The 18,207-nt window shown below is 42.4% G+C and overlaps 2 protein-coding genes and 1 long non-coding RNA gene across 3 annotated transcripts; 1 reads left to right on the top strand and 2 right to left on the bottom strand.

Annotated features, from left to right (window-relative positions):
• Positions 1-47: 47 nt before the first annotated feature.
• LOC122360178 (protein SOGA3) lies at positions 48-7,709 on the bottom strand. The gene is made up of 7 exons (XM_043260571.1): positions 7,098-7,709; positions 4,556-5,248; positions 3,462-3,686; positions 3,160-3,318; positions 2,748-2,816; positions 790-1,977; positions 48-183 (listed from the first exon to the last, which is right to left on the bottom strand). Exons 2-7 carry the CDS (start codon positions 5,213-5,215, stop codon positions 73-75), a joined length of 2,412 nt encoding a protein of 803 aa, XP_043116506.1. The 5' UTR covers positions 5,216-5,248; positions 7,098-7,709; the 3' UTR covers positions 48-72.
• Positions 7,710-11,213: 3,504 nt separating this feature from the next.
• elovl4a (ELOVL fatty acid elongase 4a) lies at positions 11,214-18,039 on the bottom strand. The gene is made up of 7 exons (XM_043260678.1): positions 17,804-18,039; positions 17,217-17,307; positions 15,968-16,155; positions 14,766-14,846; positions 13,721-13,892; positions 13,497-13,624; positions 11,214-12,731 (listed from the first exon to the last, which is right to left on the bottom strand). Exons 2-7 carry the CDS (start codon positions 17,281-17,283, stop codon positions 12,420-12,422), a joined length of 948 nt encoding a protein of 315 aa, XP_043116613.1. The 5' UTR covers positions 17,284-17,307; positions 17,804-18,039; the 3' UTR covers positions 11,214-12,419.
• Positions 14,295-15,958, top strand: LOC122360242. The gene is made up of 4 exons (XR_006252793.1): positions 14,295-14,657; positions 14,743-14,862; positions 14,974-15,125; positions 15,397-15,958. It is a non-coding gene; the product is annotated as an uncharacterized LOC122360242 (long non-coding RNA).
• Positions 18,040-18,207: the final 168 nt, after the last annotated feature.

Here is an 18,207-nt window from a genome sequence, read left to right as displayed (position 1 = left end):
TTAAGAAAGCAGGAAAAAAGAAAAAGAAAAAAAAACAACGAAACTGTAGTATAACTTAAAAAAAACGAAAGTTTACAGAACAAAGAAAAGAGTGAAAAGAAAGACTAGTTTGAAAATAGTGGCATATGATAAAGATGAAAATAAGACAAGGATGAGAATGAGCAAAATAATAGGCTGAAACATCTGGGTTGATATCAAAATGGAGGAGGAAATATAAGAGAGAGAGGAACCGTGAGTCTAAAGAGAAGCAGTGAAATATCCGTTACATAGAAAATACCACATTTATCCAAGTAACAAACCGTATGCCATATTTACTCATCCTCGATCCAGACACTTTAAACTATTAAACTATAGTCACTTCCTAGCATGCATCATACTAGCATATTGGCCGTTTACTAGTTTGTGTAAAGCACATGTTAATGCCTTATTCCTCAAATATCAAATTAAGATCTTATTGAGGAAAAAATCATAGTTAATTGTGAGAATTGGCTCTCACTAACTACAGTTTTTAAGAGTTAACAAATGTTTATGCAGTTTTTTAAAACACGAAGTGGATCATAAAAGTTAATCAAAGTTGTCCTAAGACAAGAATGGGTATTGTTTTGGTTTTAGGACAACTTTATTAAAAGGTTTTTTCCACTTTAAATGTTGACTAGCGTATATATATTTAAAAAAAGCCATACAGGGCCAGAATGACATGACAATTATTAACTAACGATTGAATGTTAATTTCAGGCCACATATTCCTTTAAGCAGACTTGGATAAGTCTTGCGTTTATTTGCACTTACGGACAGAGGCTCTTCAGTTTCTCTGTCTTCTGGTTTCGGGACTTCCAGGCGGTCAATGAAGTTCTGCAGCTCCTTCCTGAAGGTTTTCATCTGAGCGTTGATGCGGTAAAGCAGCTCGTGCTCTCGTATCCGGCCGCCCTCTTCATCCTCATCCATCCTCCCGAACAGCTCTCCGTTGGTGGCGTAAACCCGAGCCTCGGCGATGATGGTGCTGGTATCGGCGATGAGTCTGTCGATGGTCCTGCTCAGCCTCTCCGCCTCCATGCGGATGTCGATCATCTGCTGGCGGTCTTTGAAGCCCCTGGATAAGAAGCGCCCCTCCGGGGTGTAGAGGGAGCGAGTTGGAGTCAGGCAGCGGATGTTGAGGACTTCGTCCGAGTCGCTTTCTCCTCCGACGGGCCCCTCGCGCTTGCGATGCGGCGGGAGGCGGGAGCAGTCGTCGTCGCTCTCCCTGCGTCCGCAGTCGCTCTCTGCGTCGCTGTCTCTCGGGCTGCCGCGGATGCCCAGGTGAGAGGCCAGATCGTAGCGCTGCATGTTGGACAGAAGCACGCGGTTTTCGTACTGAAGCTGCATCACTTTCCCGCTCAGCTCGTTGATCTGCAGCCGAGCCGCTTTTAGCTCTTCCTGCAGGGCTTCCATTTTGGCTCCGTCGATCGCTCCGCTGCTGAAGCGCGACCCCTCGTGAGAGCCGGCCTTGTATTTGAGCTTGTTGAGCTCGCTGGTCATCTTCTTATTCTGCTCTTCCACGTCAGCCAGATTGCGGCGCAGAAGTTCGGCCTCGTCCTCCACCAGCTGCAGCTGCTGCCGGAGTTCGGAGAGAGCCTCGCTCTGCTCCCTGGACGAGGGGTCCATCGTCCCTCCAGACAGCTCATCCGCGCGCATGTCGTCCAGCTCTGCCTTCAGACCGCGGTTTTCCACTTCCAGCTCCACGATTTTGCGGCCCAATATATTGGCTTCTTCTTCCACCAGCCGCAGACGCAGCTTCAGCTCGGACTCTCTGGTGGTTGGAGGACCTCCAGCCTCGCCTTTGGGGAGAGGACTGTCCACATCGCCGTAAAAAGAGCGGTACTTCTGCAGCTCCTGCTCTAAACGGTCTTTCTCTTTGTCTATCTTAGCCATTTTTTTCCGCATTAGGATGGCCTCCTCTTTGATGAAGGCCAGCTGGCATTTTAGATCTTCATTTTCCTCCTACGAAAGAACACAGGGTTTTGACGCCAACGGAAGAGAGCGCATTTTCATTTGCATTTGGCAAACTTTTTTTTCCAAAGCTACCTACACTTAGTGTCGCCAAGTCTGTGGAAATTGGACTATTTAAACATTTTGGCCGCAAGTTGTTTTTCCTATCTACAGGTTTAAGCGAGCCAAATAATGTTATATGTAGCCCATAAAATGTGAACTTTACCAGGGGACCCTCCTCAAAATGTCACTGGGCTAGTTTTGATTGAGCAATTGGATTTTGTTGTAAAAACCTGGCAACACCACCTACACTGCATCCAAGGTCAGAGTTTGGTCAGGTTGGGCAGTGTGAACTGTAAAAATATTGCTTTGGACAAAATTTGGGGGTAATATATTACAAGTAACACAAGTTACGTAATCAGATTACTTTTCCAAGCAACTACTAAAATAAAGCATTACTTTTACATTTACAAGAAAATGTTTGAGTTACTTCTTCAAATAAGTAACGCCGACACTTATTTTCCTCTGTTTTCATGTTCTTTCCATAAAAAGTAATTAATTGCATTATTTAGTTACTTTTTATAAATTAACGCAATATTGTAATGCATTACTTTTAAGAGTAACTTCACTTCGTTCTGGGCTGGAAATCAACCTAGTCTGGCAACACTGTTGAAGGTACACATGTAGTCGGTCCTTGCACTCCCAGGGAATCATTGCTACAGCACCACGCTCCACTGTTTGAGACACAGAAAGGCTCTGGATGCGAACAGCATTGCTCTTACTTCTGATGGGGTCTGTGGAGTCCTCTTCTCTGATTTCTGTACATCTTTTCCTCTTCGTTTCAGAGATAGCTGACAGAGACACGATTGCAAGTTCATAATTTGCAATAAAAATGATGGAACTTCATTGCTTATAAAGAAAGTATCTGTATTCTCAAAAGAAATAGTGTTTGATGTGTCTGTGTATATTTTAAATGAGTATAGAGAGATGAACTGTGCAAAGAAAATAAAAAAGAATATGTTTAACAATACAGTACTGTCAGTTTTTCTACTTAAAGATCTCATACTTAATTCAGTGATCATTATTTGTCATTTTAAGTATAGCGATTTATTGAGTGAAATCTGTTTAAAAAGGTCATTTCTTTTTCTCACAGTGCACTGACAACGAGTTAGTTTGACATCGGTTTTCTCTCACCTCTTTGGTCTTGTCCAGCTCGTTCTGTAAAGCCTGTTTGGTCACCTCCACTTCAATCAGCTGTTGCCTCAGTCTTTCATTCTCTTCTTCCGTTTTGGTCCGTTTCTCCTCCACATTCTCCAGTTCATTGTGGAGACGCACAGACACATCCTTGGCCACCTAGTAGAGGAACGAGCATTTCAGGGACGGTGTTGTCTTTTTACTGTCGCTGTCTCATTCACTGTTGTTTTGCGATTGCGTTTTTTACTTTTTTGACACTGATCCTGCATTGTTTATTGACATGCATTGTAATTTGCCTTTACCTTAAGGTCTTGCTCCAGGCTCCTCAGCAGTTCCCCGTCAAATTCTCCAGTTTCTGCGTATCTCATTCTCTTCCTCTCTGCCTTTCGCAGGCGATACTGAAGGATTCGGCAGTTCTTATGGGCTCTCTCCAGTTCACGCCGCATGTCCTGTAGCTGACAGGCATCTTCCTCGTAAAACGTGTCCCTCATTTCATCCATCTCTGCTCGCATTTCTTCAATTTCATGCTAATAAATTACAATTTCACATGTCAGTCAGGTTTGTTTACAAAAACATGCATGACTATATTTAGTACGTATAATTTGATGTTGGTCAGTGACAAATAATGGTGGAACATTTTAAAATAAGATAAATGTCAGAACCAATCATTAGAAATGCATTTCAAAAACATTTATTGCGTGTTTAACAAAACTTAAGTTATAGTAACTTATTACATTATCGTATTTACTATCATTGGTAATATTTGTCTCAGACCTTGAATACACATGATATTATTCAAAAGTTGTCAAACATGTTTTTATGGGAAAATGATGTCTAATGCAATTAATATTTATGTCATTAAAGTATTTTTGAATCACATATTTGAAGACTATATGGTCCCAGATTTGATCGTTCACTCACTGTATGAAAAATGCTTCGTTATATAATATGTAACTGTTCGCTTTATTTTGCCGTGCTCACATTTATGAACTATATTGTCTTCTGCCAAGCCTGTTCCCAAGCCCTTTCATGTTGAGGTCAACATGAAATATTAGCATATTTCTGGCCCACTTGTTGGTCTGAATAAAAGTGCAGATTCATTCTTCACCGCTAGGAGCAGTAAAGGAGCTGTGTTCTCAATAAAGCTGTTCACAAAGCATGTTTACATGCATGATGAAAACGAGACCAATCGCCGCAGATGAGCGTCACGCAAAGGAGGGGTTTCAAAAATCAATCGTTTGGGAGTCACTGAGCAAGTAAGGTAAAAATATATGCATATTTTGTGTTTTTGACCTTACATGAATGTCAACCTGTTGTTGGGAACTCCCCGAACCAAAATATGAACAAATATGAACAAATATGAACAATATTTCCAGCCACATTTCGCATCATATACCTTCAGGTATTCGTTCTCGTCCTCCAGTCTGTCGATCTCCTCCTGCAGCTCCTGGTTCGGTGGAGGTGAGGCCTCCGAGGGCCGGTGCGTGTCGGCGGGCGGCAGCTGCGGCTCCGTCACCGGTGAGCTCGGCGTCTTCGCCGGCACGCCGCTTTCTTTCTTCAAGCTCTTGTTCATGTGAAACTGTATGAGCTCGGACTGCAAGCATCCCTCCCTCCAGAAGCCTGGGCCGCAGCCTACAGCGCTCTTGGCCGCCTTGCCTCCCTCGGCTCTCGCCGTCTCTCGCTTGCCCTGAGAGGACTTGCTGGAGCTGGGCTGATCGGACACCACCCGAGCAGCGTCGGCCCCTGGCCCCGGCTCATCGGCGGCGTAGGGCTCCTCGGAGGAGCTGCTGCGCTCCTCGATGCTCTTGCTCTTCTCGGCGCGTCTCAGAGTCGGGCTTTCAGCTCCACCGCCGTGGACAGCCGCCGAGCCTCGGGCCGCCTGCCGGTCTTTGCCGGTGACCGGAGAATTACTGCGGCTGCTCTTCCCGCCGCTCTTCGAGGCTTTGCCGGACGCACTTTTGGAAGCTGCTTTGGACGGCGAGTCTTTGAACCGGGCCGGCGACGACGCCCGCTGCTGCTGCTGCTGCTTCATGCTGCTGTTTTCCACAGAGTCCATTCTGTCATCTGTGCGAGTGATCCATTTGTGACCCTGGAGCACAAGACCGGTCATGAGCACAGGAGCATTTGTAGCAATAGTCAATTGTATTGGGTCAAAATGATCCATTTTTATTTTATGCCAAAAATCATTAGGATACTGAAGAGTGAGTTCACCCAAAAATGAATATTTTGTCATTAATGACTTGATGTCGTGTCATTTCAGATCCATAAGACCTTCATTAATCTTAGGAAGATAAATTAAGATATTTCTGATGAAACCTGAGAGCTCCGTAGTACCGCAGAAGACTTGATTTGGAGGAGAAGAATTGTTGAATGAAGTGGTTATTTTTGCACACAAAATGCATTCTTATAGCTTTGTAAAAGTACAGGTGAAACGCTGATGTCACGTGGACTATATTATTGATGTCCTCACTACATTAAAGTTGCGTGGAGTCTATGGGAGGGTCACAGAGAGCGCTCAGGTTTCATCAAAAAACATCATGTTTTACGGGTTTGGAACGACGTGAGGCTGAATAATTAATGACAGACTTTTTGGGTGAGCTACCTATTTAAGTAAAGATCATTTTCAGTTTTACGTTTCCTACAGTAAATTGTTGATTAGCAATATGCACTAAATATCATTTGGACAACCTCAAAGGTGATTTTCTCAATATTCAGATCCCAAATATTATCCTAACGAACCATACATGAAAACGTATTCATGCCAAGCTTGCTTATTTAGTATATTTACTTATTATTTAATTATATTTACTAAGCTTACTTATTTATTATACTTATTTATGATGTACGCATTTCAAAACTGATCCTTCACGTTCTATCCTGCATGTATCTGAGAGGGAAAACGTTTCAGTATTTTAATCGTTATAATGGATCTCTAGTCACTTATAGACCATAAAGGGATTTCATCATCTTAACAACTCAAAACTGGTCCAGCGTGAACCAGGTACAGTAGAAACCAGCAGATTTCCCAGCAGTGAGCCCAACCCATCGCCACATAGACTAGACCTCTTTAATACGGACATTAATAGGGATATGTCTTTGCCTGGTATCTTTTTGTTCAAAAAAAGGGATGCCAGTGCTCTTGTGAAGGTGTCTGGTTACCCTTACAAAAATGAACCGCAGTTTTACTACAGATTAAACCAAAAAAGCATGTAACCACAAATGAACCACCGTTTTGCATAGTTCAACCGTGGTGTTTGTAGTAAAACTGTGGTCGGAATTGTAATGAATGCGCCCAAAAGCAGGGTCTCTACAGTTTTACGACAATAAAGCCGTGTTTAACTGAAGGGAGACTCGTCTGAAGTCAGGATGCTGTCTGTAATGGCAGCTCAGATGTTGTCATCGTTCCGCTGCTCAGACAGGCCTGGTCTTTTTCACCCAAACATTTACAGTAAGTCTGAGAAAATGCATTCTTGATTAACACTTTCTTTCACTGTTCCGATTATCTTTCTTAATGGATATTCAATAACGAGTAATAGACGGGAAAATAAATAAATGAATAAAAAAAATTAAAAAAAAACAAAGGCATCGATCATGTGGCAGCGGCTGAGATTTAAATATAAATGAGAAAAATCATCAGTTATTGTTAACTATACGCAGAGACGCTGGAAAAGCCCCAGACTCGTTCATGACTGTTGCATTCATTCGGTTAGCCCAAGGCTATTGTTGAAATGTCCGTCTTAGATTCGTTAGCCCCGTGTCCGCGTAAACCGACACTTTATTTCTGAGACCGATTTAATGCCGTCGCGCGAGGTGTTTTCTCATAACCTTTTTCCAAGGTGAATGAAGCTTTGAAGCCGTTTCTGTGAACCCAGAGGATCAGCAGACGCGCGGACAACACGCTTAACCATCCCGAAATAACAGATGAACGCCGTTCTTACCTTCTAACGACTCATCTTGTCTTCCTCAGGGTGAGGGGAAAAAATAACGGCCGCGCAGAGCGTCTATAACCACCATTAACACAGATCGATAGTCACGCGCTGACGTCACCGCGGGGCCGGGTCTGGGGAGCAGCGCGAGCGCGTCCATCCATCCATCCATCTATCTATCTATCTATCTATCTATCTATCTATCTATCTATCTATCTATCTATCTATCTATCTATCTGTCTGTCCGTCTAGATCCTGTTGTTTGTTCTCCTTAAAGCAAATGCAACGTTTTTAAATAATAAAATCTATCATTTTATTTAGCTCAGTTTATTCAACACAGAAAAAAACAGGTTCTTGTTGTTCATTTAAAAAAAAAAAAAGAAAAAGATTCGCTAATGCAATATTTTAATTCGTTTCTGGGTGTGATTTTGTAGTTTGTAGATGATGTCAGTGCTGTGGGTGAAGTAAGACTGGCAGATCAATACTGAGCTCTGAGCATCTCCATCACACACACACACACACACACACACCATCATGTCTGCCGTCCTCCTCTCTTGCCCAGTCATACTGCCCTACAAAAAACTTAGTAGGCATTTATAGGCATATATAAGGCAAAATAGTTAAAAAAAAAACTTAAACCACACTTTACTTTTTTAAGGGACTGTGTCAAATATAACTGTGTATATATATATATATATATATATATATATATATATATATATATATATATATATATATATATATATATATATATATATATATATATATATATATATATATATATATTTGTTTAATAACAAAAATAAAATAAATTCATTTAAAATTATTCCATTACCCTTGTAATAATTATCTTTGTCAATTTAACCATAATACATATTTATTGTATTTCTGTAATTATTTTCTATCAGCTTCTAGCTTTAGGGCATGGACAGGGCTTAGACTAAACTGGAATTAGGCCATACCTCAATTAGAATATTTAAGTATTTTTTTTTATAATGCCTTAGAAAAAAACCACATTAAATCAAAAACAAAGGCATTGATGTATCTTAAGATCAATCAGTGCAAATGTGTTGAAGTTGAAACATCTTTTTTTCTGGTCGGGGACGAGGCGTATCACTTCTTTTAGCTTCTATACATTTATTATTAACTTCTAAAAGTCTCTTTGAATAATATGCATTTTTTCGTTTATTTCTGTTTTCTCTTTCTCTCTGTATTTTTCCACATGTTCTATGTTCTCTGTTCTTGTATTGAACTATATTTCTGCAATAATAAAAAAAAGATCTGATGTGAATTTTCCCACAGAACCTTCTGAATCGTTTCTGTGAAGTGAAACCCGACAGCACTGATCATAAGACCTGCTTTCAGTCAGCTACTTCAAAATACAGACTGCTTTTTGCCTTTGTGTCTGTGACTGTTTGTTCTCGTGCGTTCATGATGTACTGTCAAAGTCAAAGTGTGTGTGTGTGTGTGTGTGTGTGTGTGAGTGTGTGTTAGTTTGTGAGTGTGTGTGTGTGTGTGTGTTAGTGTGTGTTAGTTTGTGAGTGTGTGTGTGTGTGTGTGTGTAGTGTGTGTGTGTGTGAGTGTGTGTCCGTGTGTGAGTGTGTGTGAGTGTGTGTTAGTGTGTGTGTGTGTGTGTGTGTGTGTGTGTGTGAGTGTGTGTGTGTGTGTGTGTGTGTGTGTGTGTGTGTGTGTGTGTGTGTGTGTGTGTGTGTGTGTGTGTGTGTGTGTGTGTGTGTGTGTGTGTGTGTGTGTGTGTGTGTGTGTGTGTGTGTGTGTGTGTGTGTGTGTGTGTGTGTGTGTGTGTGTGTGTGTGTGTGTGTGTGTGTGTGTGTGTGTGTGTGTGTGTGTGTGGGCGGGGGTGGACAGACGTGACCCTCTCTGTCCAGCTGGTATCTGAACGCAGGTCTTGGAGCAGCTGGGAAATGTAAGGCAAGGTTTCTAATTGCTGCCATTAGCAGAATGCATGCGTCTGTTCGAGTCTAGTCTGTGTTTCACAGCTGGAGTCTGTGATGCTGATGCCATGTATAACCGTATGACGAAGACCCGTGTATTTAATTTGGCCACAAATCTCTGCCTTAAAGGGATAGTGTCACCATTTCCTCACCTTCAGCTTGTTCCACACCTCTGTGGCTTTATTTCTTCCGATGAACATAAAAACGAGTCTATATTTAGTTTCCTCACTGTGAAGTCATGTTCGGACATTCTTTAAAACATCTTCTTCTGTGCAGCAGACGACAGAAACCCACACGGCTTTGAACTGAGAGCAAGTGAATGTTTTCGCTGGGTTTATTGGTGAGCTATCCCTTTAAGTACCGTAACTCATTTTAGACACAAACGATTCCTCGAACGGAGCTTTTCTGAGCCATTCACATCAGAGAGTTATGTGACATTGTGAAATATTAGTTTCTACGTGAACATGCAGTGAAAGGCATCATCACTCCAGTCCCAGTGTCACGTGATCTTCAGAAATCCTTCTAACGTGCTGATTTGCTGACATTTCGGATTATTATTCATGTTGAAAACAGCTGTGCTGCACAACATTTTGCGTAAAGCGAGATGCTTTTCATTTCAGGATTCACAGAAGAACAGCATTTCTTTGAAATATTCCGTGACACGTGTTTACTGTCAGTTTTTGATTCAAGCACCCTTCTTTTAAATAAACCCTACCGAGCCCACAGCAGAGCATCCGTACTTTACGTCCTCTTCTCTCTTTGTTTTCTGTATTCTGCTGTGGTTTGCTGCTATTTGTGGCTGAACCGAACAACGAGGGAGGATGGGAGGAATAAAAAAAAAGCTGATTTGAGCGTCCGCAGACAGGAAGAGGATTGCATTACTGCGGCATCCGTGGAGAATCAGCGCGAGACGCCTGGCCGGCCTGCTTTATCTGTCTGTCAAATGACTGCGAAGTTTCAATCATTTAAATGGTAATAAGCGCCATTGCTCTTTTTTGTCCTCCTAACAAATACATGAGGGGCATGAACGCGTGAAAACATGTACATTTTCAAAACGTGATATTACATATCAATATACACACAGTCGAACCGAAGATGATTCACATATAATTATTCATATCTGTTTACGAGGTATAAGTGCCGACTGTGACATGTTATACCCCAAAATTATTCCCAATAAAATTGATCTGACATACGTTTCTATCAAAGTTATCTGATGTCATCAAAAAGTATTTTACTACCATTTTCTAAACTATAGTGAATAAACTGAAAACATTTTTTTCAGATATTAATTGATCAGCACTAGAAACGTCCGGCGTCCTCCTCTCTTCTTCTTCTGCAGCTGAATGAAACGTGTCACATTAAAGCATCAGACACTCGTTAGAAGAGCAGATGGGAAATCCCTGAGCAGGTGTGTACCGTTACCGTGGAAACCTTTGTCTTCGCCGAGGAGGAGGAGAGGCGGCGCTCTGATTGGTGCTCCGTGAATGAGTGAGGGGGCGGGGCTTCACGCCGGAAATCGGCCCGGAAACAGAAGGAGAGGCGAGGAGAAGGGAAGGATGACGGACAAAGAACATATTGATGGTTACAGAGTTTGTTGATATGATTATTACAATGTGGGATTAAAAAACAAAACATAAATATATACGTCCACATGTATTATACTCAATAGGCTAAGATTTCTTTACAGTAATTTCGCCCTTTCAATGCGAATATCTGTTAAAATATCTGCTATGTTTTCAGCATCATTACTCCAGAGTCACACGATCCCTCAGAAATCATTCTAATATGATTTACTGCTCAAGAAACATTTATGATCATTAAAAGCAGTCGTGCCGCACAGTGTTTGTGCGATTTATTTGAAATGGAAATCTTTTGTAACATGTCTGTACTGTCGCCTCTGATCGAATGAACGTGCCTTTACTTACAGTATCCACAATAATATTTATAACAATAACAGGTCAAATGCACTCGATTTATTGCATTGTAGTTAGGGGCTGATGAAGAGTGCAATTACATAAATCAATCAGAGATGCTTTTAAATATGAGCTTTAAATATATTCCATGTCTTCTCTCAAATAATGAGTGCATTATGCGAGCAGCAGTCATATCAGCCACACACTTCCTGGCTCGTGAGAAATTATTTCTGGGAAATGAAGCATCCGATAACAGTGACTACGCATTGGCATTTACTTTATTATTTTTTTTTTTATATATACAGCAATGTATATCTGTCATTCGAAAAGAAAGAAACGAGCCGATGATCGATGATCGTTTTCAAAAGCACAATGTACAAAATCGCACAGAATATACAACATTATAAAAAATTCAAGACAAAACACGTGATGTATTTCAGTGACCGCTCCAAACGAGAAAGAAAAATAAAATAAAATGACGCGGAGCTTAAGACTTTTTTTTATTTATGCACGATACGGTACAGTAGCTACAAACACACTTCCCAATCCTGTTCGGATGCAGTGATTTCCCGATGGAAAGCTAAAAGCCGCTGCATCCGTCCCGGCCGATCTCGGCTACTGAATTGGTCTGATAATGGACGCAGATATTTGATCCGTTTCCAAGCCGGGCCGCAGAAGCACCGAACTGATATTTATCTTCCCCGTCATTCATATCGGAGGTTTGATCGAAAACTATATAACTGTATATCGCCGGTCACCCCTAATTCTCAGAGAAGCTGAAGCTGCACAGGACCCACGGAAACACATCCTGACGTGAAACGTGAACAGACACGAATATGCTTTACAAACAACGGATATACAGTGAGGTCCAAAAGTCCGTAAGACCAAGACGAAGCGTTTCAGCTATTTCTATCGGACTAATCGTGCGACTCTTTGTACAGATGGCCGGGTTTTCTCCTTCCTGGAGGGTTTTGGAGCTCGGATCATGCTGGAGACACTTTTCCACTCGTTTTGTCATGCTGATAACAGAATCAGTGAAGGATTCTCGCGAGTCGACTTTTGGATCGCACCATAGGAAATGTTATCGTGACTTCTTTCTCATGATCATCGTACACTGACTGGCGTTAGGATAGCGATGCAAAAAAGGCAGACGCATACAATAACGTGCCAAACTTAAAGGGGCAGTTCACCAAAAATGAACAGCTGACGGCAGCCATTGACTTCCGTGGTATTTCTTCCATCAGCGGCTGCCGTCAGCTGACTTTCTTCATAACGTCTTCTTCTTTTGTTCAAGGAACCCGTACAGGTTCGGAAACAACTCGAGGCCGAGTAAATGATTTTTTGGGTGAACTGTCTCTTTAAGGGGGACGGTAAGGAAGGGTATCGTTCAGTCTCTTTACATCTAGGCTCATTTTTCTCTCTCTCTCTCTGCAGTCGTACTGTTTGCCGGACGCCCGTCAGACGCTTCAGTCGCGCTTGGCTCGGCCCTTCCTCTTCCTCCTGCCGCTCTCGGCCGCCGCCGGCTTCTCGTCCGTCTTGCCGGCGTTCCCGTTGCTGGAGGCCAGGGCTCCGTTGGAGGCTCCGTTGTGAAGGGCTTTGCCGGGTTTGGTCGCGGTCTCTCGTCGGGGCTGGCGGCGGTACGTCTGGTAATAGAAATTCCCAAAGAGGATGATGAAGGTGAGGGCGTATCCGATCAGACACCAGTGCATCCACTTGGGGAAGGGACAGTCGGAGTAGAGCGACAGAGCCGTGTGACCGATGGTGACGTGAAACTGGACCTGCGGGAGAAATGCAACATGCGATGGTATGTTTTGATGCTCATCTATGCTGCAACTGATCAAAAATACAGCAAAAATTGGGCATTATCATTATTACGTTGGTTTCCTCTTAAGTGGACATCATCATTATTATATACAGCATCGTTATTTCCTTTTTCATTGTCACACGATCCTTCACAAATCATTTGCTGCTCAAGAAACATTATGATCAATATCGAAAACGAAGAACTGACAAAATGTCGTACGCTTGTTCTCCGGGAATCTTCAATGAATAGAAAGTTCAGCGTTTATTTGCTTTGTAACATTATAAATATCTTTATTGTAATCCATCCTCGCCGAACAAAAGTATTAATTTCTTAAAAACAGTTCTCACTGACCCCAGATTTTTGTACGTACACAAAGTAAATATTATTTCTGAACGATATGACACAGGTTAAATTCTATTATATGTTTAAACTCTTACTTTGCATAAATTTGCATAAAATTCTTAATAGTATGATGACAGAAATATTAAAGACAGCGTTTTTTTTTTTTTATCAAAAATTGTATGCATACTCTTAATGCCAAATAAATGGAAAATGTGTATTTTATGTTTTATAATTCTTACAAAAGTAAAAAAAATTAAAAATAGACAAATTCTGGAACCTGACAAAGCAGATGCTTTGATATATTAATGATTGTTAATTGATATAATACTCTAAAGTTCCACATCATTCTCAAATTTGCCCATGTTTTTTAATTTCCTTGTAAACCCCCGGCATTTACCATTTGGATGATGGTCAGGTACTTCTTCCACCACAGATATCTCTGTATTTTTGGGCCGAATGCGGCCAGCCCGTAATACAGGTACATCAGGACGTGGATGGCTGCGTTCATGTGAGCCCCGAAGAACGCTGTGAGAAGAGAAGAGAGAGAAACACACACACATTGAGCCCTTCAGCACAGCATGTGATGGTTGCACGTACGCCGCTGATGCATCTGATGCTTACACTGTCCCCCGGCGACCCACTTGATGCCGATCCACCACAGAGTGAACATGGTGCAGTGGTGATAGACGTGCAGGAAGCTGATTTGGTTGAACTTCTTGCGTAAGATGAAGAACACGGTGTCGAGGTACTCCACTCCTTTAGAAACAAAGTACCACCACAGAGCCGCTGCCACCTGCCATTACGAGACGGGAAGAGTGCGTTAGTGTGGCGTAATATCGTTTAAACACTATGTTTCGTTTACTGTTAATGAAAAGAAATGATCAAATTTGACTCTTTAGAGCATTCCAATAATTGAAAGCAAAGAAATCGAGTTTACAAGAGAATCATTTTATTGTGTAGATCACAGCCATAATGTAGCTTAATGCTAAATTATATATATATATATATATATACACACACACACACACACACATATATATATATATATACATAATATATGATGCACATTTACAAAAAAAAAAAAAAAAAATATATATATATATATATATATATATATATATATATATATATATATATATATATATATATTTTTTTTTTTTTTTTTTTTTTTTTGTAAATGTCTTGGAAGGACGAAATCATTTTCATCAATTCTATGGGGAGTGACATTTGCTTTCCGTCAGGTTTTAAACTGAAAAACGTCATTTTCAATTAGAACGATATAAAAACGCACGGCCCCTTTAAATAAATGACTCACTCACTTGCCCTTTTTCAGTGCATATGGCCAAAGATTCAGCTGTTTTCGATCACACAATTATGACTTAATATCAGAATTTAAGCACCGGCTCCCTCTTTCGGAGGACTTCAAAGAAATGTGGTATCAAGCCGGAGACATTATTAGGCTAAAACCGCTTCACTTTCAGATTACCATTCTGCCTCCTGATTCACCTCAAACCCGGGTCAGTGGCGCTCGGGCCGGCTGTAACGGATCCCCGAGTGTGTGAGTGTGAAAGCCAGACGGTGTGTGAGTGTGTTAACGTGACCCCACAGACTGAAACCCAACGCCTCGCTTTTTCCCGCTTCAGCAACCGGAGAGCGGCGCACTCACCCTCACTTCATTGGGATCGTCCGAGTAGTCCACGGGCTGGCAGATGTAGCTGTAGTTGGCCGCTCGCGCCGCGAGGAAGAGCTGAAACACAACAAATGTATGGCTGGCTTAAAGGACAGCTCCTCATCATTACCTTCACAAACACCATCACTGAAAACAGATGTGCATTGAAGGCCTGCTTCACCAAATCATTTTATTTTGCTTTCAGGCCGTCCGGGATGTGAACCGTTTGTTCCTTCAACAGATTTGGAGATACGTAGCTCTCTGTGGTGAATGGGTGCCGTCAGAAGGAGTCCAAGCAGCTGATAAAAACATCACGATAACACACACCACTTCACATCCGGAGAAGACCAAAGCTTTGTAAGAAACATATCCATGAAGACATTTCAAACAGTTGCTTCTCACTACAATATGACTACATATTTCATAATAAGTGAATACGTCTCACAGAATCCACCCACATATTTGTTCAGAGCTGCTTTGGCTTATAAACTGCTCGATCTCTGCCGATTTCTCTAATTATTTAGACAAGAGGAGGAAGTGTTATTATGAAGTATGGCCTTGTATTAAGTAAAAAAAGTCTTAGCAATGGATTTGTTTCTTAGTAACGTGCAGCTTTTGTCTTCTCCAGATGTTCACTGAGGGACTGGAGGGCTGTGGGTTATTGTGAGGTTTTTATCAGGCTCTCGTTCTGACGGCACCCATTCGCATCCATTGCCGAGACACATTTCTACGAATACATCTTGGAAGGATTGATCTTCATCTGGGGTGAACTGATCCTTTAAACGAAACTAAAGATGTAACTTTTCAAAAGAATGAGCAAGAAACCGAAACTAAGAATGTGCACTGCAATAAAAAATACGTTTTCGATCTGTTTTGGCTGGTCTGATTTCATTCATTTCTCAAATCTGACTGCGTTTCCGTCCAAATAATGTTGAATCATAAATACCCAGAGTGGCAATTTACAGCTAAATATAGCAGCAGCGGGACATTTATAGCACATTTAACGGAAATATAGTCAGATATAAGAAGTAAAAACTTACAGGCTGCACTCAAAAAATGGTAAGATCTTACTTAACTGGTTCTGTTAATATTATTTCATATTGTTGGATATCAATTCGTGCATACCACCAATGGCATCTCCTATGGGTTAAATGCTGCTGGCGTTTTCCGAGGAGCTGGTGGTTTTTGGGCGAGCTCACCTCTTTAAATATGAAGAAGTTAAGGATGACCATGCTGAAGTTGTAGACGATGAGGGTCTTCCTGAGCTGGAAGGGCTCTCGGCCCTGCATGTACTTGGGCCCCAGCCAGAGGAACAGCAGATAGGAGGAGCTGATGGCCAGCGTGGGGAGAGGAGAGTCCATCAGCGGCCATTTCTCCACACGCTTGTCTACACACACACACACACACATCAGACCCAACACAACACGCTTTCATCTGACACATTACCTGCTTCCTGGCAAAACATTTCCATAATTGTTTTTCATAAACCAACATAACTCTTGCCGAATTTGTCATATTTTTGTCATTTTGTCATCTGTTAATGTTTCTTTAAGACCTAACCGGCTGTGTTAGGTCTTAAAGAAGGGCGTTATAATACCGCGTGTCCGTGCTTATCTGCTCGAGAAGATGCAAAAGTGAATAACCCCCGATCTCACGAAGGCCGTTTCATCTATCTAAAAACGTCTTTGTTGAAAACTGTGAATCCAGACAATATTTTTCTGGTTATCATCCTTAGCGTGATCCTGCCTCAAGACTCGCCTTTCAGAAGCAGTAGAATAACTGTATTTGGTGGCTTAGTATTAGTATTAGTATTAGTATTAGTATTAGTTTGACCTTCTTCCAAACAGTGCATTTAGTTTCTGAAGAACGTCTTTGTTGTCACCTTTGCTGTGTTCTTGAATGGAAACGGTAGCCAGATATCGGTCACGCTTTATTTGATCTAACTAAATAAACTCCTAATTACTGTAATAGTAGGTATTCGTTGGGTTTAGGTAGTATTACGAGATCTAAATGAGACCCTAAAACACATTTTGAAGGTTGCAAATCAGTGAAAGCGAATCAGTGGCACTCATTATGCCTATATTGTTATTTGTCTCTGAGCCATTTTGTTCTAAAGTCCTTTATAGGTGCTGATCAATTCAATGTTCGGCCCCTACTCAGGGCTCACAAAAGAAGCCGGACGGTTTGCTCTCAAAGTGAAACGCGTGGACGTTTCCGTCATCTGAATAACCTTCCCCCGAAGGGTTTGCGGATGCTGCGAAGGCTCACGGATGCCATCAAAGATACCACGAAGCTTCAAGTCGAATCGAAAACGGCCAGCGTCGCCTAGTTTCGAACCTAGTTTCCGTTTGAGAACCTGAACACCAAATCTAACAACACGCCGGAGCTGGAGACTCTTCTGCTTTATTGAATCGCTGATATCGGGTCACGGGGGTCGAGAGCGGGTACCTGCGATGGTCAGGCTCCATCTGTAGAACTCGACCGTGTCGTTGATTATGTGCTTTACGAAATCCATCGCCGAGACTCAAATCCTAGTTATCTGAGAAGAAAGGAGAAAGAGAAGCGGTCAGCACAAGATGGAAAGCCATGTGGCGATGCTGCGGGGATGAGGAGGTGGGGATGGGGAAGGGTTTATTATGATGGGGAGGTGGGGGTGTAATTCAGCACAAAGACCAGGACAGCACGTGTCAGCACACATCTGCTCAACAACATCTGAATTATAATCTCGATCGCCATGTTTCTGACGCGGGGACGCGCTCGCATCCTTTCTACGGAAGCGCGCGAAATGATCGGGTCGAAGGCGTCGCTGAGAATCAAACGTTCACCGGCGGACCCCCATCACAGCCTCTCCCAGAACGCTTTTATTCGTGCGTGAAGACGCGACGGACAGTCGGGAATCAAACGACGCGATGCGGCAGGAGACGCCGGGCATCCCCGCGCGTACGGCCTTACGGTCCCCAAAACACACTCCACGCACACAATACCACAGGTTTAGCGTTAAACTGGCGTTTTGATTCGGATGATTGGGCTCTTACCGTAGCGCGATGAAAGCCCGGTTCTAATGACATTCAGCGCAAGGTCGCGGGATCCCGTTCTTCCGTGCCGAGGGAAACACCTTCGGTCCCAGATCTAACCGGATCCGCTCACAGGCCCGGGGCTGATGCACACGGTAATAAAGCCATCCGCGCGCGGAGCATCCTACAGGGTCACTGGCATCGATGCGGCTGTCGGGTCGCTCCCCTCGACTCGCCGCTCTACTGCGCATGCGCCGAAACAGGTGCACTCCTCAGCCCCAAACCTTCAGCGTTTGCGCAGGATGCTTTAATACATTTCGCATCTCTTTTCGACCGTCATTCTTGAAGTTACTGTTGTCTCATTTCTTCTTCTTCTTTTTGCTAATTAGAAAATACTATTTAGGATCTTACAGCTCACGTTGAAC

The sequence above is a fragment of the Puntigrus tetrazona genome, chromosome 16, assembly GCF_018831695.1.
Source record: "Puntigrus tetrazona isolate hp1 chromosome 16, ASM1883169v1, whole genome shotgun sequence".
Classification (NCBI taxonomy): Eukaryota; Metazoa; Chordata; class Actinopteri; order Cypriniformes; family Cyprinidae; genus Puntigrus; species Puntigrus tetrazona.
The sequence above is the reverse complement of the archived record's forward strand: the minus strand, read 5'-3'. Positions and strand labels throughout refer to the sequence as shown.